The sequence below is a fragment of the Pseudopipra pipra genome, chromosome 6 (genome assembly GCF_036250125.1).
Source record: "Pseudopipra pipra isolate bDixPip1 chromosome 6, bDixPip1.hap1, whole genome shotgun sequence".
Taxonomy (NCBI): Eukaryota; Metazoa; Chordata; class Aves; order Passeriformes; family Pipridae; genus Pseudopipra; species Pseudopipra pipra.
Genome location: NC_087554.1, coordinates 42261111 through 42288235, shown reverse-complemented (window position 1 = coordinate 42288235; position 27125 = coordinate 42261111). Strand labels below are relative to the sequence as shown.

At 43.5% G+C, this 27125-nt stretch overlaps 1 protein-coding gene across 4 annotated transcripts in view; it reads right to left on the bottom strand.

The window, feature by feature from the left end:
• Positions 1-27125, bottom strand: part of ESRRB (estrogen related receptor beta) — a 131311-nt gene that overhangs the window by 27847 nt on the left and 76339 nt on the right. For 3 of the 4 annotated variants that reach the window (XM_064658797.1, XM_064658798.1, XM_064658796.1), the window contains 2 exons: positions 14648-15057; positions 5211-5327 (listed from right to left, as the gene is read on the bottom strand). In XM_064658797.1, the coding sequence (XP_064514867.1) occupies positions 5211-5327; positions 14648-15057 (527 nt within the window). Of the gene's footprint in view, positions 1-5210; positions 5328-14293; positions 14464-14647; positions 15058-27125 lie in introns of those variants that run through there. The other variant, XM_064658799.1, reaches the window with a different exon arrangement.

The following is a 27125-nucleotide window of genomic DNA, read 5'->3' as shown; positions in this document are numbered from 1 at the left end:
AACAGCCCTACAGATACAAAGATCAGAGAAGAAGGAGGGAAAGGAGGTGCTTCAGGTGCCGGAGCAGAGATTACACTGCACTCCATGGTGAAGATCATGGTGAAGCAAGTTTTCCTCCTGCAGCCCATGGAGGACCACAGTAGTGTAGATATCCACCCTGCAGCCCATGGAAGACCCCACAGTGGAGCAGGTGGACATGCCCTGAAGGAAGTTACAGCTTGTGGAAAGTCTGTGGCAGAGCAGGCTCCTGGTAGGAGCTGCAGCCAATAAGAGGAGTCCATGCAGAAGTAGGTTTTACAGCAGGAACTGTGGCCTGTGGGGGACCCACACTGGACCAGTTTGTTCCTGAAGGACTGTAGCCAGTGGAAAGAACCCATGTTGGAGCAGTTTGTGAAGAACTGCAGTCTATGGGAAGTACTCACTTTGGAGAAGTTCATGAAAAACTGTATCATGTGAGAGGGACTTCACACTGCAGTGGGAGAACAGTGTGAGGAGGAAAGAGCAGCACAGATGAAGTGTGATGCACTGACCACAAATTCCCAGTCCCTGTTCACCTGTGCTGCTTGGGGCACAGGAGGTAGGTATCATGAGTGAGTTGAGCCTCAGAAGAAGCAAAAGTAAGAGGAAAGTGGTTTTGGTTTTGTTTTTATTTCTCAACATCCTACTCTCTTATTAACTGGCAGTAAATTAAATTAATTTTCCCTGAGTCGAGTTTTGCCCATTACAATAATTGCTGAATGATCTCCCTGTCACTATCTCAACCCACAAGCATTCTCAGCATATTTTTTGTCTCTGTCCTGCTGAGGAAGGAGAGTGAGAGAGCAACTTGGTGGGCACCTGGTGGCCAGTGAAGGTCAACCCACCACACTGACACACAGAGAAAGACTGACATCACTGGCCTTGTCACAATGCCACTCTACAAGGTGACACACAGGATTGCGACTTCAGAGAGGCAGCAGAGGTGTGGAGGGCAAAACTGCAAGGTCATGTTTAACCAGCCAACGTCCAAAATAAAACCTCTGAACCCACATACACAAGCCATGTGTCATCTGAAATTACATCTGTGTCCTGAAGACAAACAAATTGCTGTAGAACAGAAAGGCCATGGGTGGCTAGAGCGTGAATGGCAAGGGTATATTCTCTCTAAAACTGACAAGGTAAACTGACAAGGTATATTGAGTTTTTAAAAGAGACCTGCCAAACTGCTGAAATTTCTCTATCCATCATTCCAGAAGGCCAGAGAGATCTAGATCTACGCTGTAGCACCCAGAGTTAAAGAGCTATATTTGGTCATTGTAGTCACAAGACAGACAGTGATGGGGGCAAAGAGGCAATGCGGTGGACAAAACCAAGGATGCCCAGCTCTGAAAAATGCCTCTCCCTTGCAAGTTGGAGGGCATGCTTTCTTTTACTGGCCATCCCCACTGGCCAGACATGAATGTAGGTATCATCTTCTCCATTTGCAGTGAGCATTATCACAGGTTGCTCAGGTTTCCCTGAGCTTTGCAGAGCAGAGGGGTGTGCCCTTCTACTGGACAAAGCTGTGAAGATGCTCATTTCCCACTGTCTGCTGGTGCTTCAGCAAGGCCAAGAGCATCAGAGCACAGGTTTTCTGGGGACAGTGCCTCTCCACAGGGGCACTGGGACTGGAATCTGCTGGAATTCTAGACTCCAGATTCAGCAGCTTCCTATATGAGCCTGCTAGTGAGGGCTAATTAATGCTCTCTGGGGGCACATTCCAGATGGAAGAGGAAAGTGAGAGACAGGCATCCAGACAGGCTGACACTTGAGACATCTGAGCCAGTTGGGCTCCGTGGGCAGAGTGTTCTGCTTGCCACTTTTCCCAGTGAGTCTTGCCTGCCCTGCAGCGTCATGACAGGAGAACCTGAGACAGCAAAGCTCTGGTGTCCGTGCAGTTCCCTTGTTGCAATACATTGATTGGAGCTCTCTCAAAGAAAGTGGCCTGGATATCTGAGACACCTATTGATTGGTCCATTGGCTCTCTTCCTGCCCTGATCCTCATTCACTCAGCATTGCCTGAATAACCTGCACTTCTGTGTTAGGGGAAGTCTCCCCAGATCTTAAAGGGCTACATTCACAGCTGTTTGCCTAGCTGCAGCCCATGGAGGGAGGAGAGATGTCTGGTGACCTTATATGCAGGCTCCAAGGGGAGAACCTAAGTCCCTCCTGCAGTATCAAGCTGAGCACTTCAAGTATTAGGCAGAACTTGAAGTCATGGCTACTTGTTTTTGCCATCTTTGAGTACTGGTGCCTTCTGCTTGAAGAATGGGTTCATGCCACATGCCCATCAGGCAGGAAATGATATGTACATCAGGTATGGTGAGAATAACCAGGAAAATGAGAAGAAATCAGGAAGCCCTTAATTAGTTACTAATGGAATATCACACTTTTCTTCTTGAACAAAAGAACAGTTCCTTGACCCAGAAACATCCCCACTAAGTTACAAACCCTCTGCCAAGGACATCAAGGAGAAACATATCAAGAGAAGAACTGTTTTCTAGATCTTGCCTTTAAACAAACAACTGTTTTCCTCCAAACTTGTGATAATCAAGCAGGAGGAAAACCATGGCTTAGCAACCTTCTGCCATGGATGAATCCAGGGATGAAGAGATACACCAAGGGAAAGTTGGAAGGGGAACTACTGAAAGGAAAAAAAAAACATTGCTCAAATATCAAGATACATCTTGTCCTAATGAATGCTTGGAGACTGTAGAATAGGCTCTCTGGGGAAACCAAGACGTTGGGGATTTTTAAAAACAGTTAAAGTATTAGAACTGTACAGCTGGGAACACTTGGCACCAGAAAAGGAATGGATGAGCTAATAAGATGATCGATCAGCGATGGAAGACACTAATGAACCCTTTCTAATCCAAAATCCCTTGTCAATTCTGCATTTTGAGCAAATCAAACAATTGTGGATTTGTTCTTTCTAGAAACTCCTGGCTCTGTGGAGACCAAAGAGTATAAAACCATTTTTCTCCCTTCTTGGATTTGGCTTTTAAAGATGTGTATTGATTGAATTCTGTATATTAATACCATGTGCTTCCACCAGGCTTCACATAAAGTTAACTAATTGGTCCTCATAATCCTTTTGCAAAGCAAAGCAGTAGGACCCTTATTTCTCAGCTTGGAATACTGAGCAAAAGAAAGAGAAAAAAAATGCCTGACCAACATCACTTGACCACTCTGTGTTAGGGCAGAGGAGTCCTATTTGCAAATTGCTAGTGTAGTCTCCTCTTGATATTATCATGAGCTCTTGTATCCCATTGGTATCAATAAATCTTTATGCTGTATATTCCACAGCACTAAACATTATGGGCAGGATCACAGATACACTAACATCAATAGCAAACCACCCTTCCCCAGAGACTTTAATGATGCCGGATCAATCCCGATATGAATAACTAAATACACTAATAAAAGCAGCCTTGGAGTCAAATTTCAGTTTGCCATGAGTACTATCTCATAGAGTTCAGGAGTTCATGCACAGCATAGTGTGAGTGAATCTATGCTGCTTTCCAGACTAACTCTGGTCTGGCAGGAGTTAACTGTTTTCCCACAGCTTGAAAGCTAAGACACAAAACCTTCACAGGACCCTGCTCTGAAGAGTGTTGAACTTCCAAAATTGGAAGCAGAAGACACCTTGGCCACACAGTCAGCATGCCAACACCAGCTCCTGTGACTCCGCTTCAACAGCTGCCAGCTCTGAGAGACTCGACTGCTTGGATGCAGGGCAGCATAGATATAGGCAGCCAGCAAGCCTGGACCCATGCTGCTGCTCTGCTGCTCCAGTGACTGGAGCCACTACAGGCCTTTAAGGTTGTTTTATGGGATTCATATGAATAGGCTACAGTGCATTATAAACCTGCGCTCCCACTAAAGCCAGTGTCACTAGTGTGCATTGGCACGTGGGAAAGGGGATACATCCCCTCCCTGAACTATCACATGAGGAGAAGCAGGTTTTCAGTGGTCCCTCTCTAACTACAAAGCAGGTGCCTCCTTCCCAGCAGTAGATCAAGATCCTCTGAGTCTACCACCTCTACATCTAGGTCAGGGTGGGCCAGACTACATAAGTCTGCATCTCTGCCCCTTGGTAACTGGTGTGCTCTAGAAGGAAGATTTTTAACGACAGAAACCACACATCCATCGAAGAACAAAACTGGTTTAACACCTAATCTACATTCTTTACAACATTGGCTGCCATTAACCTGCCCCTCAAGAAATGAGAGAGCCCTACTGAGAAGGAATACACATCAAGTGACATCATACAATTCATCACCAGCTGCTATGATGTTATGACCTGGAAGAGAGTTGTGTGCTAGTGTCTTGGCTCCAGCATACAGGACTTCTGCAGTCCACAGTCAGCTGTTGTTCCTTGTGGTTAAGCTGAGGGGACCATGCTCTGCCAGGTACAGCAATGCAGGAGGTTACATGCAATGCTTCTCCTTCCCTCCCCCTCCTCCCCTCATTGCCTTTCCCAGAGGGACCCAAGGGAAACAAAGTTTTAAAGTCAATCTATAAGAATGTGTTTAATTGCCACTGAATTCCCTATGGTTCACCTTGAATGGACAAGGATTGAGGAGGAGGAAAAACAGAACAAGAGAGAAGCTGAATACTGCTCAGAGACCTCTGAACACATCAATAGACTGAGCACAACATAGGTTGAGCATGCAGGGCAGCAATCCACAGCTCCCAGACAAACTTGTGCTACCACCCATCTTCAGAAAGTCTCTTGAGTGGTAATATGGGCAGACCTTCGTTGCACAGGGTGCCACAGCTGTGCATTAACTCTGTCCTTCCCTTACGATATCCAGTCAACCCAGTCATGATCATGAAAGAGCTTCTCCTCCTCAAAAATGAAAAATGACCTGAGGGAAAGAAGAGCAACACCCTCCAGCGCAGGGTTAGTTTGGGAAAGGAAACAGTCTGGCACAGCCAGTTTCCAGTTATTTGTCAAATTTGCAAGTAGTAGAAATAATATCCTAGCACAAGGGTGCTGACTAGAACCACTCTCCTCTCTCGACTGCCCTCTTAGTCACTGCCCATCCTGACTCTGTTACAAAGCCTGTAAAAGGATTCCTTCAGAAAGCCAGAGTAGGCAAGCATGTAGTTAGCCTCGGAGATCCTGCAAGGCCTGGAGTCCCAGGCACTGTTAGGACGGAGAAAAATTCTCATTCTGACTCTCTTACCTTCTTTTAGCATCCCCACTTTGAGGCATTTCATGAAGCGACAGGCCTGACAGGATTTGCGCCTCCGTTTTGTGATCTCACATTCATTGGTAGCCGGGCAGCTGTATTCAATATTCCCTGAAATCAAACACAGAGATGGTCACCCAGGAATCACGTTTTCCCCACTGATCCAGGGACAGGCTGTAGTGCCCAGATATTCCCAACACCATCAGTCTGTCTATGTTGTACGTTTGCTCGCTAATTTGCACAGACACATCCTCTGAGACTACAGCCAGCTGAGCTATCCAAGGGGCTCATTGGAATGCTGGGCTTTCAGGCACGTGTCCTCTAGGTATGTCATTGTCCCCTGTGCTCCACCCTTTATAATCTGGCCTGTTCCCTGAAGTCCAGGGCTGAGCATGGGAGCAGTTCAGACATTAGCAGCATTTTCTTTGCTGCCAGTCTTGCTCCACGTCTGTGGGACGGATGTCATCTGTCCTTTCTTGCCTCGCTTGGGGAACCAGCATTTTCTCCTTTGCTTCCTCCTGCCAGCAGGCATACTACAAGTAGCAGGGAAGCAGTAGGTCTAGATTGAGAAAGAGATAAGACGTCCTGTAAAATGAACATAGGTTACCTGTGCAAATCTTTACAGTTTTACTTTATTAGTTCTTGTGCACCTGCCTCTCATCCCTTTGCACAGACCATTATCAATTCTCATTTCCTTTTCGTTTACGATCACGTTGCAACACTGTCTCCAAGATAAAACAGGGAAAGAAACATCCCAAATTTATTTCTAGTCAAATCATATTGTACTGGAAGCCAAGAATGTAACTGAAACATAGAGCAAGGGTCTGATATGAGGATGTAAGTGGAATTATGCTGGATGACAGTGGAAAGTAACAATTATTTAGTACTAGAACACAACAAACAAAAACAGCTGTCTCCATCCTGCCATTCATTTTGAGATGATGTTTCTGAAGAGGGCTATTCAATGTTTGCTGCAGGGATGGACTACATACTGGTAAATCAGGCAGCACTGAAAAGGGTATCTAAGCTCTACAGTCAATTCAGGAGAATGGAAAAGTTGGTCTGATGATCAAAGGAAGGAAACTGAGATTCAGGAGTTTAATCAGAGCTGTAGGGAGGAATGTAGGTAAGAGCTGAGACAATAACAGTATGGACTTTGTAAAACATCAGATTAGAAGCAGAGTTTACAGTTTGTTAACACTGGGACAGGACTTGATTTTTGTTCCTACTTCTGTAATGGATTTTTATATTCTAGTGCAAGACCCTTCCCTCTCTAAATAAAGATCAACAATCTGATATATATCAATCTTTGGGTGTGGTGATTAGACCTTGGGGCTAACTAAGCTGTTGGAAAGCCCCTTAAAAATCTGAGTAGAAAAGCAGAGCACAGATTCATCAGAAAGAAAGCACTGTTTATTTCAGTATTCTTGGCCCATTCTGGGTGAAACTCCAGGAGCACACAGCCCCTAAAGCCTAAAGGTGATTGGCCTGTTAGTTACAAACATTCTACCTCTTGCTTCTTGTTTTGTCACAAGACTTGCAACTTGACCCTAAGCTCCACCCCAGCCACCCCATTCTTCACCACTGCTCATCTACCCCCAAAATACAGTTTGTCTGCAGGAGCACAGCGTTCTGCACAAGTTGCTTCCGTTCAGGCTGTATTTCGTCATTGTGCAGCACCTGAATTTCAATAGCCAGCCACGTATCAACGTTCTCAGAGAGCTGGAAATTGAGATTCAAGCTTGACCTCAAGGTAATAAACAAACTCCTGCTCTAAACACAGAGTTTCAGCACATTACAGACCCATGAGTATGGTGGCCACGATCTCATGATCAGATACTTGCTGTGCCCCATGCAGGAAGGAACGCAGCAAGAACAAACCTGGGAAAAAACTCAAACAGAGTCTCACTTTGTTAAAGTTTTGCCTTTGTTTCAGTGTTAACCTTTCTCACCAAACCCAGGATGAGAGTTCTAGAGAGACACAAGATTTCATGTTTTGTGGTCCAAAGGCCAAAAATTTGACCCCTTACACAGAGACACTACACCAAGGGCACTGAGCCTTTATAGCAGCTGGAGGCAGTGACAGACCTCATCTGAAAGCTCAAGGTCCCTCCACAGCATCAAGAAGATCCCCCAACTTCCCCATGCCTCCAGGCCCTGGTCCCCTTGACAAGCAAAGTACTGAAAAGGGTCTACAAAAAATATATCACAACTAAATGTGACAGTGTCAGAGTATGTGCAGGTAATAGTTACCATACACATGCCGGATGCACACAGCAGTTCTCAAAGGCATTTCTGTACTGAGATCATGACTGTTAAAGGAGCAGAGCCAGAGGAGAGTGAGCACTGGGCAAGCACCCCTTCCTGGACAGCAAAGCAGTGGTCACCAAGTAGTGCAGCAGCCCCGTAGTCTGCTGGTTAGCACATATGAAAAAAATACATTCAGCACTGGTGGGACATCCCATTCAGCATGCTTGTTTGCCTTCACATTTAACACAGGCTCATCTGTCTCTTCCACACACTGTGCCCAGTCTGCGGGAAGAAAGCACCAGCAGCTGTGTCTTACAGTCCTCTCTATAGGTGCAAATGCTAGAGGTGAGGCTCACTGTACCCTCTTCACACAAGACAATGCTGCCAAAGCAAATGGCGTTTTATGCCAGGCCCAAAAACATGCTGTGTGCTGCATGGACTGAGAGCCACAGCCGGGGGCAATACCTGCCATTATTGCAGGAAGCAGCGACATGACCAGGGGAGGCACAATCAGCATTACCCAAGCAGAACTCAATCACGAAAAACTATCATCTCCAAAAGTTTAACAAAGTTCTCTGACTTTTTTTTTTTGTGTCTCAATTTCTTTTATGGGTCCTGGGGCTGGCTGCCAGCACAGTGAGCTGCTCACAGCTCCCTGTAATTTCTGTAAGTGCCCTGTGATAAAGTGATGAGATTAACTCATCGAAATTCCAACAACCTCCCAGTGGCTGGCGGTCACACCAGCAGCCCAGCTGCCAGCGCAGGGGGCTCAGAGAGAGATTCCCCTTCACTGCTGCAGCTGGGGGTGCTGCAAAGTCCTGCAGAAGAGTGTCAGCATACAAGGGTGCACTTGCAACTCTCTGTGCAACAACAGAATTTGAGTCAAGTCTCTGTGTGTAATGAACAGTAGATTATGTGACCCAGAAGGAAAGGTCAGAAAAAAAACACATAATCTGATAGGCAAGGCCTTGCTTTGAGCTGTTGCTTATTAGAGAGATTTCCTTTACCTAGATAATATTTACATTGATCTGAACAAAAATGGTAGAACCTCACTGATACCATAGCACAAGATTTACCTAAAAATGGCTTAAAAAAAATGAAGTGATGAATGACAGGATCACAGTTTGGATTTCTTCACATGTCCCCTTGGAGGGCAAATCACTTCCTCTCTGTGTCCTAGTTTGCTCATCTGCAAAATGATACGAACACCAAACCTACCTTCTGGGAAGATTTCGAGTCTTTATTCATTAAGGTTTAACTGTACTTTAAAGCCTTTAGATGAGAGATACTAAGAAACAGCGGAGGACTGTTAAAGTGATAGATCATGTTTTTTATACTGGAGAACTGCAAAATTACCCTATTTTCTGCAAAATTAGACCTTTGACTGTTAAACAATTTGGAATATCATTTCCAGTGCACACATAATAGAAGCACCTGAAAACTGTACACCACATCTGGATCATTCAAGAGATCCTATATTCACTCTAATTCCCTGGAATGGGAGGGACTGGGAAGAGGAGAATGCCTCCCTGACCTTGGGGAGCACAACGAAGTCCTACCCAGCTCCTTCTTAAATTGTGGCTAGGGCTCCTCCGGAGAGTTGAGTTTGGAATTAGTACAGCACTGAGGGCACAAGCTACTCCTTGCTTCCTGATTCTAACCTTTTAGAAAGCCTTTCCACAAGGAAACTCAGGAAAGACTAGATAGAAATAATCAAGAAAGTCTTTAAAGCTAAATAATTTTCAGCATCTGATTGCTGAAGAAAACCCATCTCTCTTTTTCTGGTTTCTTCTTCACTGCTGTTCACTTAAATTAGCCCATCTAAATGAGGCATCATAGCCCAAGTCCTGATGTGAGGACAGGTACTTTGTAAAAGTCAGAGGAAAATCTCTCCAATGATCTGCATGAGGTAAGAAAGGTTATTTTTAAGCTCCAGTTTTCAAAGAAAGGAATTCAAATATTGAACCTGTAGAGCTTCATTTAGGAACTTGAATAAGCAACCTGATTTTCAGCAGGGTTGTCCTATGCTTCAAGGGACATGTCCCTGATCTAGGTGCCTGAGTATATACAAACATCAACAGAGGCTCTTATTTTTGGAAAGGAAAAATATCGACACAAAAAAAAACCTCAAACCCCACAAAACAAAAAAAACAACCCCCCCCAAACAAAAAAATACTCCAACAAAAACAAAGCTCCCCACAAGTGTTTATCACTTGCAGGAAAATGAGAGTTTGAAAAAGCAGGTGAGATAAGCCCTAGTGCTTGGATTAACCAAAATTTTACTTCATGTGCTGATAACAGTAAAAAACCCAGAAATGTGAGCACTTGACACTATGAGAGGAAAAGGGAATACACAGAGGTGTAACAACAGCACTGTTCGCCTTCTCAGGGTGGCACACCTGGCTCCTGCTCCACAAAAGAGGACTTGGACATTTAGTACAACTCAAATCAGCCTCCTGCTTGCACTGGGAAGCAGTACATGGGCCCTGGGGCTCCCTACCAGCAGTAAGTTTGTCTGTAGGGTTTCAGATACAGAAATACTTTACAGAAGTTGCACAGCAAAGGTCCTTCTGCACAGAGTTCTCTGTGCACTGAGGCCAAGAGAAAACACAAGACTAATAGACCTGAGGTTGCACTGGAGGTGGTTTTTTAAATCCAAGCACAGATCTGTGAATAGTAAGCAGCAGTCAGGTGCTAGATCATGAAATACTGCACTTTCCCTGGTTAAGCTTCAGAAGCTTTTGGGAAGCTGTGAACTCCCACCTGAAAAGTAGCAGGCACATTTCTGAGGACAGAACAGTGCTTGGCTTCTATGGCTGCTACTGTAGGGACTTAAAACTTCCTTTATGCATGTAGATGGCAATGCTCTTCTGCTCATGAAAAACTTTCTCAACTGCTGCTCCCTTCCCATAAGCCACTCTAAGCACTGAAGACTATGGCTTTTATTGCAAGCCTGTTATAAATCCCTAGAAGTCTTCTGAACCGCATTATCCACATTTTAAGCCCCTTATTGATGTAAAGCCATAACAACAAGGCAGTTCTGTTGCTACACTCACTGGGTTTGAAGCTTGCAAGACTCAACAGGAAATCCACAGATGCAGGAACTTCGCCTGATACACCACTTGCCTATCCAGAAGATGATGGTAAATGTGTCTCTTCTCTCTGACTCTCCAGTAACCAGTTCTTCCAATATCACTCCTCGCAAGTCCTGTTGTATCACCTTATGGGTGTGAGTTCCATGCACACAAGGAGATGATTCACAAAGATCAGAAAGAGAAATCTTAATTCAGATTTATTTTGCTGAGCCCTAAGCTTTTATTTTATATTAATGGGTCATTTTAGAAATAGCCTTAATTTTCACCATTTGAAGATGAAAAATAGATGAAGGGTAGTCATAGTCATGAATATGTTGAATAATAAAGGACTCACATGGTTACAAAGCACTGCAATCAGTTAATATTCAAAAGAGACAAAACTACCTACTAGTTGTAATGATTGATGAACAAAAATTTATATCTGATTGATACATAATGCTCTATCTACTGAGTAAACTATTCAGAGAAGGAATAGAGTTAGATTAAGAATTTGTACCACGTAAGAAAGCCAGCATTTGCCTTTGTCCTGAATTTGGATGAAAGTATTGTTTAGTATTTCCACGGAACAGAAATTCAAAAAGTTTTAATTTAGAAACATTCAAAACATAATACCTTTCGTGTAACATACCTGTTCCATTACATTCAGCTAATATGAAATTTTTGGTTTCAAATCAGACCTCTCTTGAGCATCAAGAGCAGCACACTTCAACACGCTTGAAATTCAGATTCTCTCCTATCTGCACTAGATTGTACATTCCACAATATTCACAGTCAGGTGACATCCATGACACATGTGAGAACACTTGCACCATGGAGGTCAATGTAGATTGCCAGTAGAATATAATCTCACGATGCAATGCAATGATAGAGAAACATGATTTAAATTTTGTCAGGCAGCCTAGCTGACCAAAAATGTGTCAGGTTGGTTCAGAACTTCTGGCTCTGCCTCAAAGTATGGGAAGTCCAGACCTTAGGTTCAAAATAACATGTTCAGAGAGAACAGGCCTGCAGCCCAGTGGCATGTTCTGTCATCTTGTTTCAGGTTTTCACTTTTCCATCTCAAGCATTTCCAATGCTGCAAAGTGGAAATGACACACAGGTTTCCAAACCTTGATCTTTCTTTTGGGCCATGTAACACAACAGGTCAGAGGTGTGACACCCCCCCATAATCTGTGGGACAGGTTAGGATGTGTTGTGTGATCCTGTCTTTGTTCAGCAAAACCAAACACTCCAATTCATCTTGAACTGAATCAATGGTTTGGATTTTCCTGACTTCTTTTCTTTTTCCTATCATTAAAATTTTTCTTGGGGAAATCTGACTTGGTAAAAATTCCACTTTTCTTTGGAAAAATCCTACTGACAGAAAATTCTCACACAGCAATATTAGAGACCTCAGAGATAACCAGCCGCGTCCCTGCTAGCGTTTAGCCTATCTTCTCCCCGTCATTTGAAAAACAACAGCCCTCGTGTTGTCCAGGACAGGCTGGCCTCATCTGGCTAAGTGGGAAAGTGAGTTGCAGAGCTGTCATGCTCAAATAAGGTCTGCAGCTTGAATGCCGCTCTTCCCGCTGCTCTGCTACAGCAGCAGAGGGAGTGAAGAGACTATTTCAAGATGCTCCTGCCCTAAGACAGGCAGGTTTTACATAAGTTCATGCAACTAAAAGAACGCCATAGGCAGACTGGGGTCATTTGTAGCAGGGGAGCGGGGCTAGTTGGCAGGGCAAATTCATGTGAAGCTTCTCTTTCATGATCAGGGGTATCTAGATAGTGTAATAATTCAGGACAGATTTAGACTCATTTTATGGCAGCATGCATACCTAACATAGGGCCAGCAGAATAAGTACTGTCATAGTATTCATTAGATTTTCATCTGTCAATACTCAAGCACAGAGAAGTGAAGTGGCTGGTCTGAGACCACAAGAGCCTGATGATGAATTTACCTACTGCATCTGGGGAATCCTGGAGTCCTCACTCCATCTCTGTGCTCTAACCATTGAGTCAATGCCACTCCCAGATACCAAATCATGGCAAGTCTTTTGACATTAGCAGGGAATGCAGTGGTATAACATACACATCTGCATGCTTTCTGCAATGTTTGGCAGACTGAATGAAGATGTTTTCACTTGGTCTGTTAGATGCTTAACACAGCTACTGAATATAATAAAGATGCAGGATAAATACCTTTGGTAAATGCTCTTGCCACTTGCCTTCTCTTTTACATGATCCTTAAATCCTTTTCCCTGCACACCCAGGGCTATGCTTGGATATCGCATGCACTGCAGCAGAGCCCCAGGAATGGTGCACTTTCTTGACTCAACCAAACTCTGCAGCCCTATTTGCTGCCGACTCCCGTGGGTTCAGCCTTCAGTTTCATAGTTGAAATTGCTCACCCTCAGGCACAGCACACTTGACTCTCACACTCTTTGAAATAAAAGCATTTTGGTACCTCAGTCGCCAGAGCAATCTGATGACAGAGTGAGAGAGATTTCCACTTATTTCTTTCCCCCATCTGTTACACGTTAACAGGCAATCAATTAGGGAACTACAGGGAGAAAGAATATGGCTGTGCTGGGGAGAGAAGGCTGGAAGGAAGCACTCTCCCCTCTTGGGATTAAGTCAGCTGACACATCACTCAGGCTGACACAGGCTCTAAGTACTGTTACCCTGCATCATTTTCTTTTGATTCTCTCTGAAAACTCTTCAAAAGTTCCTAGGTCTTCTCCTCTTTCTCCAGGTCTCTTCTGCTCTGCCACAGAGGTGCTCCAGTATTGCTCCTAGGAGGAGTTACTTATCTTGTTTCTTCCTGTATTAGGAGCCCCTAGGACTTTGCTTCAGAGTGCTACCTTGTCCCTCCTTTAGCACCTGAATATGCCTAAAAGAAACACTAGGAATGGCTCAAGAGTTGGAGGAGGGATGGAGTCAATGCTGACAGTCAGAAGTGCAAGTAAAAATTCACATTCAATCACAGAGATTAAGCAATGACAAATCACACAAAGCCCTGCCAGAGAACTGGTCAATGCCCTAAAGATGGCAATGATTTCCACATGGCATAATAAAGAAGAAAGTGTCAGTGGGGAAGAGTGATTATTTCCACAGTTGGATAACAGGAAGGAGAGTCATCTAAAATCTAAGAAACCAAGCTAGAAATAGTGACTTTTGCAGAGACCTGGAATGAACTGCATCCTAGACTGCTCTGTCCACTGCAGAGTTGAACATCCCCAGAAACAGAGTGCAATCAGACCCATTCAATTAACAAAATGAGTGCTCTCTCCACACGTGCATTTCTTTCATTTCACAGGAGACAAGGCAGTACTGGTGTGGTGGATTAACCCCAGCCAACAGCCAAGTACACACACAGCTGCTTGCTCACAGGACACCTTGTCTCCAGTCAGCCCATCTTAGTTGGGTGAACTCAATACACTTTCCACTGGAAGACGAATGATCCTGTCCTTTTTCCAGTCAGAGAAAGTAGGAAATAAAGGGAGTATCTGTATGTCTAGCCATGTTTGCTCACAAGGGGCACATGTAAGCAAGTATGCCCAAGCATCCATGGGTGTTGGACGTTACCTGGATGCACTCCTGCTTTTGGCTATATTGTAGCTGTGCATGTGCACATCTGCAAGCACACCTTTGGCAGGCAGGCAGCCATACCCTTCATATGTGAATTGTACATGCAGGAGCAATGCACTGCAATTCATCTATTCATGCATGCACGGAGGTTTTCAAAATCACCTGAGGAATTTCTCATCCTTCGTAAGACTGACACAAACAGGGTATCTTTGTCTTCTTCAGTGACTAGTTTTTTTATCTTCAAAGAAGATGCATCTTAGTGAAAGCCAGCCAGGCTAGGAACTTGGCAAAAGTTCCTGCCACCACATAGCCTAACTTCATGTCCATGTTCATTTGGGAGGACCAGAGCTGATTAGGAGGAGAGAGGAAGCATACAAAAGGATGGAGACTCAGGTACATTACATGCACTCTCCCCTTCCCCCTTTTATGTGACATTGCAGTCTCAGCAATGTCTGGGGCTGTGGCCCTCTACTTCTATGGAGTGAATGCTGCGGTTTCCATTCCTTCCCACCATACCTTGAATAGTCCTCTTGAAGAAGGCTTTGCATGCCTCACAGGAAGCCACGCCGTAGTGGTACCCAGAAGCAATGTCCCCACACACCAGGCACAGCCGCTTGGGGATTGCATTGAGCATGTACTCGCACTTGGTGGGTGAGTCCTCCATGATGGCGCTGGCACAGTCGTCGTAACGCTTACGGCAGGACCCACCACCAATCCCCGTGCCATTGAACATGGGGGGTGAGTCTAGGCCATTGGGGTGGCCACCCATGGCGATGCCATAGCCACCGCTAGCATCGGAGGAGCCACTCGGGCTGTGGTGGCTGATGGCGTCGATGCCAGAAGACGGGCTGGAGGGCTCGGTCTTGATGAAGGACCCACAGCTGGAGGAGAGGTGCCGCTCCTCCGTGGCCATTCTGCCGAGCAGCCTGCGGGGAGAGAGCAAAGGCACTCAGCGACCTCCTGGCAAAACCCAGCTCCAGGTTAGTCAAAAGAGAGCCCTCTTTTTCCCACCTCAGTTCAACTCCAGTTGGCTCAGACAGTTCAACCCCATCCTGTTCTTCTTCAGGAATATCGGTACAATAGCCCGCCTGCTCCCCACAAACTCATATTAGAATAAATACAAGGATATTCATGTATATCATATTATCAGGCTGTTCACAGGCTGTAGTGCTGGGAAGGGGCATCAGTGCTGATCGGGCACAATCTACCCAGAGCACAATCTACCCCTGAGACAGCAGAAAGAAATGAGCTTGCCTGTGGCAGACCAGGTGAAAAAGATGTTCAGAATATGCTGCCCTGGCTTTAAGCAAAAAGTTCAGGAACAGACCCTGCAGAGGACCTGCTCAGACTGGATTTTCATTTTTTTTAATCTGTAATACAGAAGTCTTTGATTAATTTTCAAGTTGAATTCCTCCTCTCCCCCCCGCTCCACCCTCCACTCTGCAGCACTATCATCACTAAAAGAGAAGCTTAGAAACTAAAGGAAAATAATCTGATCAAAAATTTCTTCTGGCTCAATCTTAAATCTTAATCTTTCTTCTATTTACTAGTACTGGGCTTTTGCATAGACACGCAAATTCCCACTTCTTAAAGAGATTATTATGCTCTAAAGCCTATGGAATCTTTACCAAATTGTTTTAGTTCACAGATAGTCTTATTCCTTATATAAATGTTCAATCTTTTTTTTTTAGAACACTGCTAATTTTTATGATATCTAAAGCAATGAGTTCCAGAGATTACTTGTGCAGTGTACGAACAAGCAAAAAATTTTTAATTTTTAATTCCACTTTAAAATTCCACTTATTTGCTTGTAGTGTATTTGCAGCCTTTCAGACTCCCTGAACATGTCCTGGCTCTCCTCAGGAAATGTAGTTTTGCCATGTTCTCCTCATTCAGCTCTTCATTATCTATATAATTGCTCTTCATGCAGAAGTTTTTGCAGATCTCTTATCTACCTCATCATCCATCTCTGAACTTCTTCTAGTCTGGCTATTTCTGTTCAGTCCAGAACAGAGTTCAATGAGCCAGCTCCTCAGCAGCATGACACTGGCACTGCTCCATCACTTCTCCAGCTGAAGGTCTGGACAACAGTCAAGACAAAGGCACGCCATCAATTACGTAGTGATGTTACAATATTTTCAATGTTATTTTCAGCCTATCTAGTGTATAACTCCTTACACTGTTTGCTTTTTCCCCTCTTTAAATTAAAATCTAAATTGTTACCATTTCTTCAGCAGAGAATATCAGAAAGTTACTTACTGCAATCCTCAGATCTTTTCCTGAGTTGCTGCAGTTAATTTAGAATCCATTAGGATGTACAAAAAATCAAATTATTGCCTTCTGGTGTGCAATGTTTTGCAATAGTCAACAGCGTATCTCATCTACCACTGTGCTGTGCAGTCCACACACCCAGCTTTATTAAGATCCTCTGGGGTTCTTCAGTCTTTCGTGATAGTTTGATGTCATCTGCAGTCTCATTGTTCACCCACTTCCCAGATCATTAACATATGGATCAAACACCACAACACTGATCTTTGTGGGTGATTTGTGTTAACCTTTATCATGCTGAAAATTGACTTCTCTTTCTTCTCTTGGTAGGGTATGTCTACCCTTTCTTTCTGTCTCTGACACTTTTAATTGATAATAGTACTAACCTGAGAGGTTAAATTTTCCCTTCAGCAAGATAATTTGTCAAAGGCTTTAAGAAAAACTAAACACATGCATTTTTCTGATGACATGGCCAAAGAATTTTGAATGACTAGGGATGCTTCACTTTTCTTTTTGGAAGCTCTGTTGGTTTAAAGTTACCATACCATGGTCATGTGGGTAATTTCTATTTCTATTTCAGTTTCAGCCTATTTACCTGGTATTTGTGGCAACTCCTTCTGCCAAGAGGTCAAAACCATCAGGGGACAGGACAAAATATTCTGTGAATTAGCAAGGCTGGAGTGCACACATATATATATATATCATATCTGTGTGTCTGTTGATAGGAATATAGATGTTTGATATGCAGCAAATTCACAGTCGCCTCCTTATGATCTCACTTGACCCAAGTATTCTCCCTTCTCTGTTTCATCCTCAGTGTTTGACCTCATCTCCTATCTCTGGGATCGATCAGCCAAGTTTGTTATTTGGCAAGACTGTTGACCTTGAGAGTATGGGCAGGCATCTCATGTTCCTCGGCTGCTTTGCCTGGTGTTACCTGAGAGGAATCCAGAGTTTGGTCCGTCTCAGAGACAGTGTGATGAGTTGATAAATGCCCATGCTTTTGCCTAGAGGGCCACACCAAACTAGAGGTCATGGAGCAGTTACAGGAATAATTGCCGCAGGTGCATTCATCTCTAATCCCACAGGGCTCCTAGACAGACCGCAGAACTTCTAGTGTAATGCCAGCTCACTGTGTGGGCAAAGATGAAGCTTTGCTAACTGAGAGCAGATCTTAGCACCTCATAGCAAAGCTGAAAGCTGCTGTGCTGGCCTTGTTCTGAGGCCTCTCCCTACCTGAGAAGTGCAGTTTTGGTAAAGATATGAAGATCACAGGATACAGCGACATGAGATTAGGGTCAAAATGGAAGGCAAAATGACCATAAAACACTGTTCGGCACTGAGGAACTCCACAGTAAAAGGAGCTGGAATCGTAAGGACAACACTACAAAAAAGGCATGACAAAGAGATGAGCTGTACTGGCAGATTCCATCAGCAGAATCCAAATCCCAGCTTCTGTTTCTTAAATAGCCTAACTTTCATAGATGACCTCAAGAGGACTTACTGAGATATTTCCCTCCAGTGGAGGGGAAAAAATAAAAAAGAAGGTATATCAAGCTTCTCAACTCACAATCTCAGTTAAGGAGCCTTCCTTCCCAAGGCATGCAAACAGTGACTGTTTGATAATGAATCAGGGATAGTAACAACCCCCCTACATCCTTCCAGCTGAGGACCCTCCTGTTCCCTTCCAGGAGGCAGCAATACATAGGGAGTGCTGGTTAGACTTCAGCCATTTTCTCTTGTGTTTTTCTTTTCTGGCCTCTGACTTTCTGCAAGTCTCATGGAGATCCCGGGCTGATTTTTAAACAGAGTCAGAGTGTCCCCTGGCAATGAGATACATCTTGAACTTCAAGAAGAACAGCTAAATGTTTCTTGCAAAGAGTTCAAAGTGATGAACAGTCATTTTGCTCGGCTCTAGTTACCTTAATAGGAATGTAAAAGGAGAGAGACTTGATCCAACTCTCCTCTGTGCTGGCACAGGAAACTCCGTTACTATTTCTGTGCCCATGTAACAGGCTTAAAGGTTCTAAACATTTCGTTCTTTTCACCTTTCCTCATCATAGGTCATTCCTTCTAATCCCTTTAGCATCTTTGTGGTCCTTCTCTGGATTTGTTCCAACTTGCCTGGGTCTCTCTTGCAGCAAGGTGCCCCGAATTGCACAGCGCAATGCCACAGCGCTACAGGGGAGAGTCACTCTGGAAAGCACACAGCCGGGCAGACATATGGACCAACTGAGCAGTAGCTTTGCCAGACATCAGGTTGCACATCAGCTCACATCATTTGATAGCTACTGTCTCACCGGGACCTCTCTGAACATAAGCTGCTTTTGCCACTGTGCTCTGCACAACATGAAATTTGGAGATTCTCCTTGTTCTAAAGTAGATCCAGTATCATCTTTAAACTACACAGTGCTAATTGCCACTTGTTTTACCAAAGCCTCTTCATAACATTCAATTTTTCAGGCTAGCTCTTATTTTTTTCACTCTGATCTTTTTTCTAGTACCTTTCAGTTAAGTTAATTGTAAATTTGAGGCTGATTGCTTTACATTTTCCTCCACTAACGAATATTTACAGTCAAAACACTGCCCTTTTGAACACCACCTTTGCAGAAGGATAAAGAATATCTCTAACCCTTCTGTTTACACTCTGTCATTTAATCCATGATTCATTTCACAGGATTTGTATCAAACCCAATTTGATCTAATTTCCCTAATAAGATTTTGCACAGCTTTGTGTCAAAAGCTCATGCATGGTCTAGAGTCAGTCTATTCATTCCATTCCTTTTGCTCGCTAATTATCTAATTGTATCAAGAAAGGTTATTGTCTGCTGTATTCCTGTTTCATAAACCCACTGCTATTTATCACTAACAATGCTGTTAGCCTTTATGTGCTTACGACTGCCCTCAGACAAGCATGGTCTGATCTCATTGATTCTGGATGTAAACACAAAAGTTTAGACCAAGTTGAGATTGTGCTTTAGGTTTTTATCCATTAGTGTTCTCTCCCTTGGGAAGTGATATTGGGTTAATGTTACCAGTTTCCCCAATTCTTCTCCAGCCTTTCATCTTTTGCTGTTTCTCTGCAATGTATTTAGCCATTAATGGCTTATGAGTTTAATGCTCTCTAAGAGAGCGAAAGATTGCTAGATGGACAGGACCTGAAAGGGACAAAAGACTAGTGTTATAAAAATAAGGCAGTAAATATTGGCCCCAATTTTTTTTCTTTTAAACTTCAAGGATTACAAGTTTGTAATTGGTGCAGATAAGGCTATTTTACTGCACATCTTTTGAGGTTATTTTTTCCAGAAATAGTAATTTGTAACTGCATTCACCTCTTTAACCCCACTTCTGGATATGGAAATTACAATAATTCAGCAGTCCTTATCTACAAGCCTTCACCTGTCTCAAGAAAAAACAAGGCCCACCACTCACACTTGCTTAGCAAGACAGGCAGAACAATATCCAGCTTTTTAACAGAAGGTAACTTCTCCCCACCAGAAGAATTTTCTATCAGCTAAAAGTATCCACAATTCAGTAACTTAATACCATTTGAGCATCTGAGTGCTCATGTAAACCTAAGTCAATGACCCTGTACCTTCTCTATTGCAGCTCTCCATTTCCTAACTGGATCCAAAAAAAAGTTTAGTGACAATGCTGCTGAGCTTCCTTAGTGGCTGAATTCTCATCTTTAATAGGAAATGCAAGGATAGCTCAGTTCTACACTCCAATTTCCTGGAGGAGGGTAAGGAATGGGCATCTGAACATCTAGAAGTTCTGCCATGTAGTCCAGTCCCTTCACCAGTCTTGCCTGAAAAAGTCACAAAGTCATCAAGCCAGCATGTCATTCCAAGAGTAAGATTGAAAGTATCATTACAATGAAAGTTGAAATACAGCTGTAAAACTAGTATCAACTGATGGAAGGGGAGAGAGAGAGAAAACACTCAGGCCCTCCTCAGGCAAAATCTTCTCTAATCTTGGCACAAGGAGACATGTAGAAGGTCAGAAATGGGCTCTTTTGTTGGGTGGTTTTCACACTGGATGTGGATTCCAGACAGAATGAAATCTTGACTTTCTAAAGAACCATAAAACAGGAAACCCCCGCAGGCAAGATGCTTGTACAGCTTGTAACTTCCAGGTGCCATACAGCTGTGCTTGTGGAACTGCACTTTAGTCCTGAAGTCCTCACATTAGACTCAAGTTTTACTGAGAAGACTGCCAGTATAAAGTTGCTCACTTCAGGCACCAGCTTGTGACAAAAGCCCACTGGTTTGCACAGACATTTTTAAACCAGTCATGAAAGACCAAAGAAGCTTTAGCTTGCAGAAACACCGGTAACAGGGATAAAACATCCAACCTCTTCTCTGGTACAGGCCTATTTTTGCTATCGGTATTTGTTAGCTCAGATGACATAAATCTGCACTGCATGTGTAAATGAGATGTGCACATCATTGGCAACACAGACTTTGTGTCTTTTGTGGGCCACATGAGAGAGCCTTGCAACCCACAGCGGGCTGACAAACAATGTAGATCAGCTTCTCAAACACTGTCTCCAACTCCAGTAAAAAGCCAAATTTTGACAGGTGGGTTTTTTTAGATACAGGACACAGAAATAAATAATGTTTTCCAAGTGGCAGGCTAGATGTGACAGCTGCAATAACAGCCAGTGTAATTTTAGGTCACGTGTGCAAAGAGTTAATGTCATGGAGCTGAGACGCCCACACCTGTTGGTCAACCTACTCTTACCCATGGACAGCTCACACACGTGCTCCCAGCTCTGCCTCTCTGCTGTGAGAACACCCACTAACATGCTAGGGAGGCAAAGGGTCAGCACCCACACTGGTTTCTCTTGCTCTTCTACTCCATATGGACTTTAAATGAGAGACACACCATCTAGAGACTCTTTATCTATAGTGACAGCTCTTCTCCGTACAACAGTGGGATCTGCTAATGTGCCACTTTACTCCTGTACAGTGGCTAACTGTGGGTAACTCAGTCATATCAGCCACAGTCTAGGAGTCTTTTCTGGGCTTATTCTGTCACACAGAAACATATCATGTTCCCAGGACAAACTTAATTTCTCTCTGAGGGTAGGCAAGAGGTGGAGTAGTACAAGCATGATGGGCATGATTATAAACATAAATCACCAAGTTACCAGTGATAGACTTTAGGTTTTTTGTTTAAATCACAGTATTTTGCATTGCTATAAAGGACAAAAGAGTCAGAACCTCAGATCAATCTAAATATTTTTCTCTGGAGTGCAGATCTTATTTCTAAGAGTTCTGTCATACTTCCCTTTGGCTTGCGTGGGCTATGCTCCTATTCTGTACAGTGTAGCAAGCCCCAGACAGCCAGTTTTCAAGGCATTTGTCCATAATATGCCCACCCAAATACTATATACTTCTCTTTGGAAGAAACATAAACCATAGCTTACAAAAAGGTTGAAGAGCTTGCTCTCTAATTTGAAGTGGAAAGCACTGTGTGACTTGTACTCCACAGCATGAATACCAAGCTGTAGTTCACAACCCTCATCTGCCAGGTTCTGACAAGGTCCATTTTATTCTAAAAGAGCTACACCAGCCTAATTCCAATTACAACCATTTTCTATTGGTTTTTGCTTTGCTGGGCATCTGGACCTGGCTTATTTTGTAAAAATGAATCACAATTGGCCTGCCTTACACCCTTGACCTGAAGGGAGATAGAGATTTTTTTCCTTTGCTTCATAATTTGATGGTAGGTCAGGGGAAGAAGTTTTGAGTCGGGAACCTGAAGAAGCTAAAATGAAAATATGTAAGGAAGCCAGCAAAGTCCCAGCATGCCAAGAACCTATCTAGAGAACTATCTCCAGGGATCAGTTCCCCTGGTATTACTGAAGAGAATTGGGTTGTATGAGATCTACTGAAGCGTGTCACTGGATGAGACCAGTTTTGCCATGTAGACTGAAAGAAGACATTCCTTGGTCAGCACGGATGACAGAGGCCCAAGGCGGGTTCTTCTGCAAGTTAAGGGATGGAGACAGCAAATGCTCATATTCTGGCTCTTACACAAATAGTACTTGCTTGTCTAATGCCCAGCAGATATTTTATCCCTTTGACCCATTGCACAACCAGAGCCCAGTTACATATTGGTAGATCTTCTCTAGCCCAAGTTAGCTCATGCTGAAAAAAGCTGCTGCAGCAAACTGTCTGGAGGCTGCTTAATAAATAAAAAAGGCTCTCATGGGCAGAAGACATTATAGATTTCCTACTAGCCTTCATCCCTCTCCTCATTACTGTAATTTCTCTTCACCCTTAGGACAACAGCCTTGTTAGTAAATGGTAAGAAGTACCACACAGATGAAGTGACAATTAATCTGGAGGTGTGACATATATTGCCAATTCCCTCTCTTATTAACACATCGCCTGTTGAAGGTACCTTGCCCTCTGGTGTACTTAATGGCACTCCCTCCAGAGTGAATTGCTTTAGCACTTGAGCTAATGCTCCTTGCTTATAGTTACTGTTGATATCACAGCACAACAAGGACCAGGGTTGACTTGGTGTTCATTATTTTTCCTTCCCCCTGCCTTGTTATCATTCTGTGTTCCACATTTCCCCTTCTTCCCCCGCTATTTCTACATCTGGAGGACTGCTCACAGCAGTTCAACAATTTTTTCCTGCTCACAGCAAAGCTGCAACTCAATCCCTGTTGAAATGCTCAGCTAGACCTTCATTTCTTCTTGAGTGTCTGTCTTTATACTTGACCTATCTAGAGCACTTATAATCTCTCTCTAAGTACCTTCAGTGTCCTTCAGACACTTGTGAATGAGACCCACACAACAGGAGGCTCAGTAAAGCACATTTCAAACACCTGTACAACAGAATTTTCCTCCCACCTTTTCCAGTGAGCAAGAAAAGGAAAACCTCCAGCACTGCTATTCATATCACATTTACTTTTGCATCCCAGCCTGATCCAACACCTCATCTCTCACAGACCTTTTCTTTCATTCATTAATCTCTTAGATTTCTCAGGGAAAATTACCACCATTGTGAATTCTTTAGCCTGCACTTCCTTGCATTTCAAGTTATTCATTGAAGGCATTCCTCTCTTCAACCTTGCCTACAATTCATAGTGAACAGTGGCATGAAAAAAAGACCCAGAGGTATTGCCTAATTTTTCTAAGTGTTTGAGCAAGGAGTTAGGATGGGAGATACTTACATATCAAGGACATAATTCTAGAAACAAATGTGAAAAGAGACTTATTAATTGACATTTCTTTAGGAATACTAGTTGCTGAAGGAGGACTCAAGGTTTATTGAGACAAAATCTGAACTTGAGTGTTCTTCAACCTGGATGCATTTAGAAATTCTCTGTTTTTGAGGTGTTAATATTTTTTGGGAAGGTTTCTCTTTCTTATGCTCCAAAACTTACAGTTGTAGTGGGACTCTGCCTCCTTCTCCCACCCTTGCCAAGAAAATCCAGACAGAATAGATGGGCTTTGCCTAGATTCCACCTGTAGCTCTCAGAGAAATCTATAACTAAGTGCCTCATCATTAGAAACATTACTCAAAATCTGACAGATCCTGAAAAACTGACTTAAATTAGTTCCACATAAATTACAGAATGGGAAATAACAATGGGCAATTAGTGCTTTCCCCAGAAAGCATTTCTACAGTAGCAAAGCAAGGTAGCAGTGTCACAGCAAACACTGGATCTGGCATAGTAAAGATGTTCCAGAATCACTGGAAAAGTGTGGAAGTGGGAGTGAGTTGGGCTGTCAGTGTGGACTGAAGCACAAGAGAACTACATGGGGTCAAGGACAGACAAGAAACTTGTGCTACACAGTGAGGCTGTGTAGATACAGCACTTGAAAAAACAAAGAAAGGGAGTACATGACAGTTAACTGTAGACCAGGCTCCTCTCGAGCTAATGAATACCATAGGTGTAAGGAAAACAGATGACACATGGAAACATTGTTTTTCTTCTGCACACCTTAGACTGCTATAACATACAGGATTATCTTTAGCTATCTCTTTAGAATAACCTCTGGGTTCAGTTTTGCTGAGTCTTTAAACTCCCACCTTGGTAGGTATTTAGCAAATCTCTTACCACACACTGCATATATTAAGTAGGTAGCTGTATCTGACCCAAATTCCAGCTTCTAACCTTAATGACTTATTCTAAATCCATTTCATTCATCCATCTTCCAGACTGTCCCCATATCCTTTGACTGACAAAGCAGCTTTCAGTCCACTCAAGTCCAGCCCTACCTGAAGGCCCATAGCGACCTGCATTCTTACTTGTTTGAACCAAGAGACAAGGAGTAGATCACGGCCAACCAACTGCTTTTTGTACAAAAAACCCTATAACAGAACAAACATATAATTTTCCCCAATACTCTGCAAACCTTGCATGTTCCTTTCTCTAGACTGAAAAAAAACCCAAAAAACAACAAAAAAATCCCCAAACAAACCCCCTAAAAACCCCAACTCAGCCCAAACAAATTCTAAAGCAAAATACTTTTTAATTACCTCAATTTTTCTCACAAATTGTCAGCACTGCTGGAAAATTTAACTAAATGTGATTACAAAAACCTCACAAAAATATTCCCTTCTGTCATGGTGAATATATTATTTCCTCGTCCCATGAAGTTTCCATTTTCCCTCTTAGTATTTTGAGACATGAAAGAAAAAAACACAAGCTTGCAAGCTCTTCAACCTCAGTTTCACTTCCTGTTCATTGTCTTTCTCATGCCTACTAATGGCCAAGCAGAAGCTACCAGGCAGACACAGCAAAGCAGAGAGATAGATGGTCAGGCACCCACAAAGAAGCTATACAGCTGCTTTTACACTTTCATATAGCATCATTCCGAGATAGGCTTAAGTGTTACAAGGCTTTATTCTGTAGGGTATCTGTGTATAGCAGGTATGCATACATACAATAAATTTATTGTGCAAATACACTCAAATCCCTTTCTCACACCCACTCTTCCAGATCCCTCCTTTCCTCATCACGTGGATGCACCTAGATACCATTCCAGCAGCTTTGCTATAGAAGCCAAACCATGACTTCATATTTCCTGATCATCATGTGAGTGTTCAGACCTTTATAGCAAACATAATGCAGTGAAGCAAAAACAAACAATCAAAAAATCACTGCCTAACTGAGCCACATCATCTGCAGTCTGCGCCTTGAGTCATAGTCCTGTATCTACAGAGCATGAGAGGAAGAAGACCTCACATGATTTTACATACGTCTGCACTCTGTCTGATCTCATATTTAAGAACAGTTTGTTCTCTGTCCAGACAGAACAAACCTTCTGTGACACTACTAGGAGAGGGGCTGCCCTCTTCAAAGAAGGGACTCAAAAAGAAGCAAGTTTCAGCAACTGACGGCCCGGTGTGACCCAACCCAAACCAGCTCACCCTGACAGCATGTCCTCCCCGCTGTGCTTGTTCCCTTTGCCCTTGGAATGCTATCACTTGTTATCACGCTGACTTCTCCAGATGGGGCATTTTGGCTATTGATCTGATAAATAAACAGCCTGCTCGCTCGATCAAAATGTTATTTTGCATTTCAATTACTGTTCGCTAATGCAACCTTCATCCAGCCAAGAGTGCTGCTGGCAATGACACTCGACCTGGCACAGGCGTTCACAAGCAAATTCGGCAGCGCCCGCTGCAAGCACCTAACGGGATTACCACCCTCCATTAGATGCACAGAAAGAGAAGACGGGCAGACAGTACTGGGCTGAAGGGGAAGAGACACATGCCAAAGAGAAGCGTGAGCAACCTGGATGGACAAAGGGTACAGACAGGCAGAAGCAGATAGGCAGAAGCACAAATTCACTTACGACACAGCTTTACCAAATATTTTGACAGCAGGAGGTCTTGAAAGCTAAAGACTTTCCCTCCAGTGGACAATGCCAACAGCTGAGCTCACTGTGTGTGAGCTGTGCAAGAGTTCAGAGCGATGGGAAATAGAAATCAATGTCTGATGACAAGCTGGCAGTGAGAACTGCAAACCCATCAGGGCAAACAGGGTCATTTCTAAACCAATTTCTGGAGCCCAGCTCCAGCAGTGTACAGTAGCCCCTAGAGATGAATGCAGAATGCTATGTGTTAACTTGGGGAGAAAACCCTTAGTCCTTGCTGCATTCTTCTGGGCAATGTGACTGATTTTTGAGAATCTGGTGGTGATACAGCAAGAAAAGGCCATCCAGAGGTATTGGTGAGAGAGGGATCTTTGGCAGGTGTTGATCTGTATTAATTCAGCACTCTGTTTACATCAGGGAATCCTCTGCCAAATCCCCAAACTGGTTTCACTCAAACCCTGTCTGCAAAAGGAAACGCAACACAAATGATAAGTCTGTGACTGGCCATCAGCAGTGAGGTCAGGCATGACCATACAGTTACAAGACAGCTTCTAGTCCCAATGGTCATATAACATACTTCACCACGTGGCTGGTTTTGCACTAGACTCGTCCTGCATGATGCAGAATGTACCCTGGCCTCTTTTTTTTAAATCTATCTAAACTCCGAAATGAAATGTAACACTTAGCGCCATGGTCTAGCAACCACAGCGATAGTGGATCAAGGGTTGGACTTGATGATCTCGGAGGTCCCTTCCAACCCAGCTGAATCTATGATTCTATGTATCACAAAGTGACACAACCATTTAGCAATGCATGCAAATGGTGGTCAGTGCTTTCACCACCCCGTTTATAGTTTGCCTGTCTGCACTTAGCTCCTA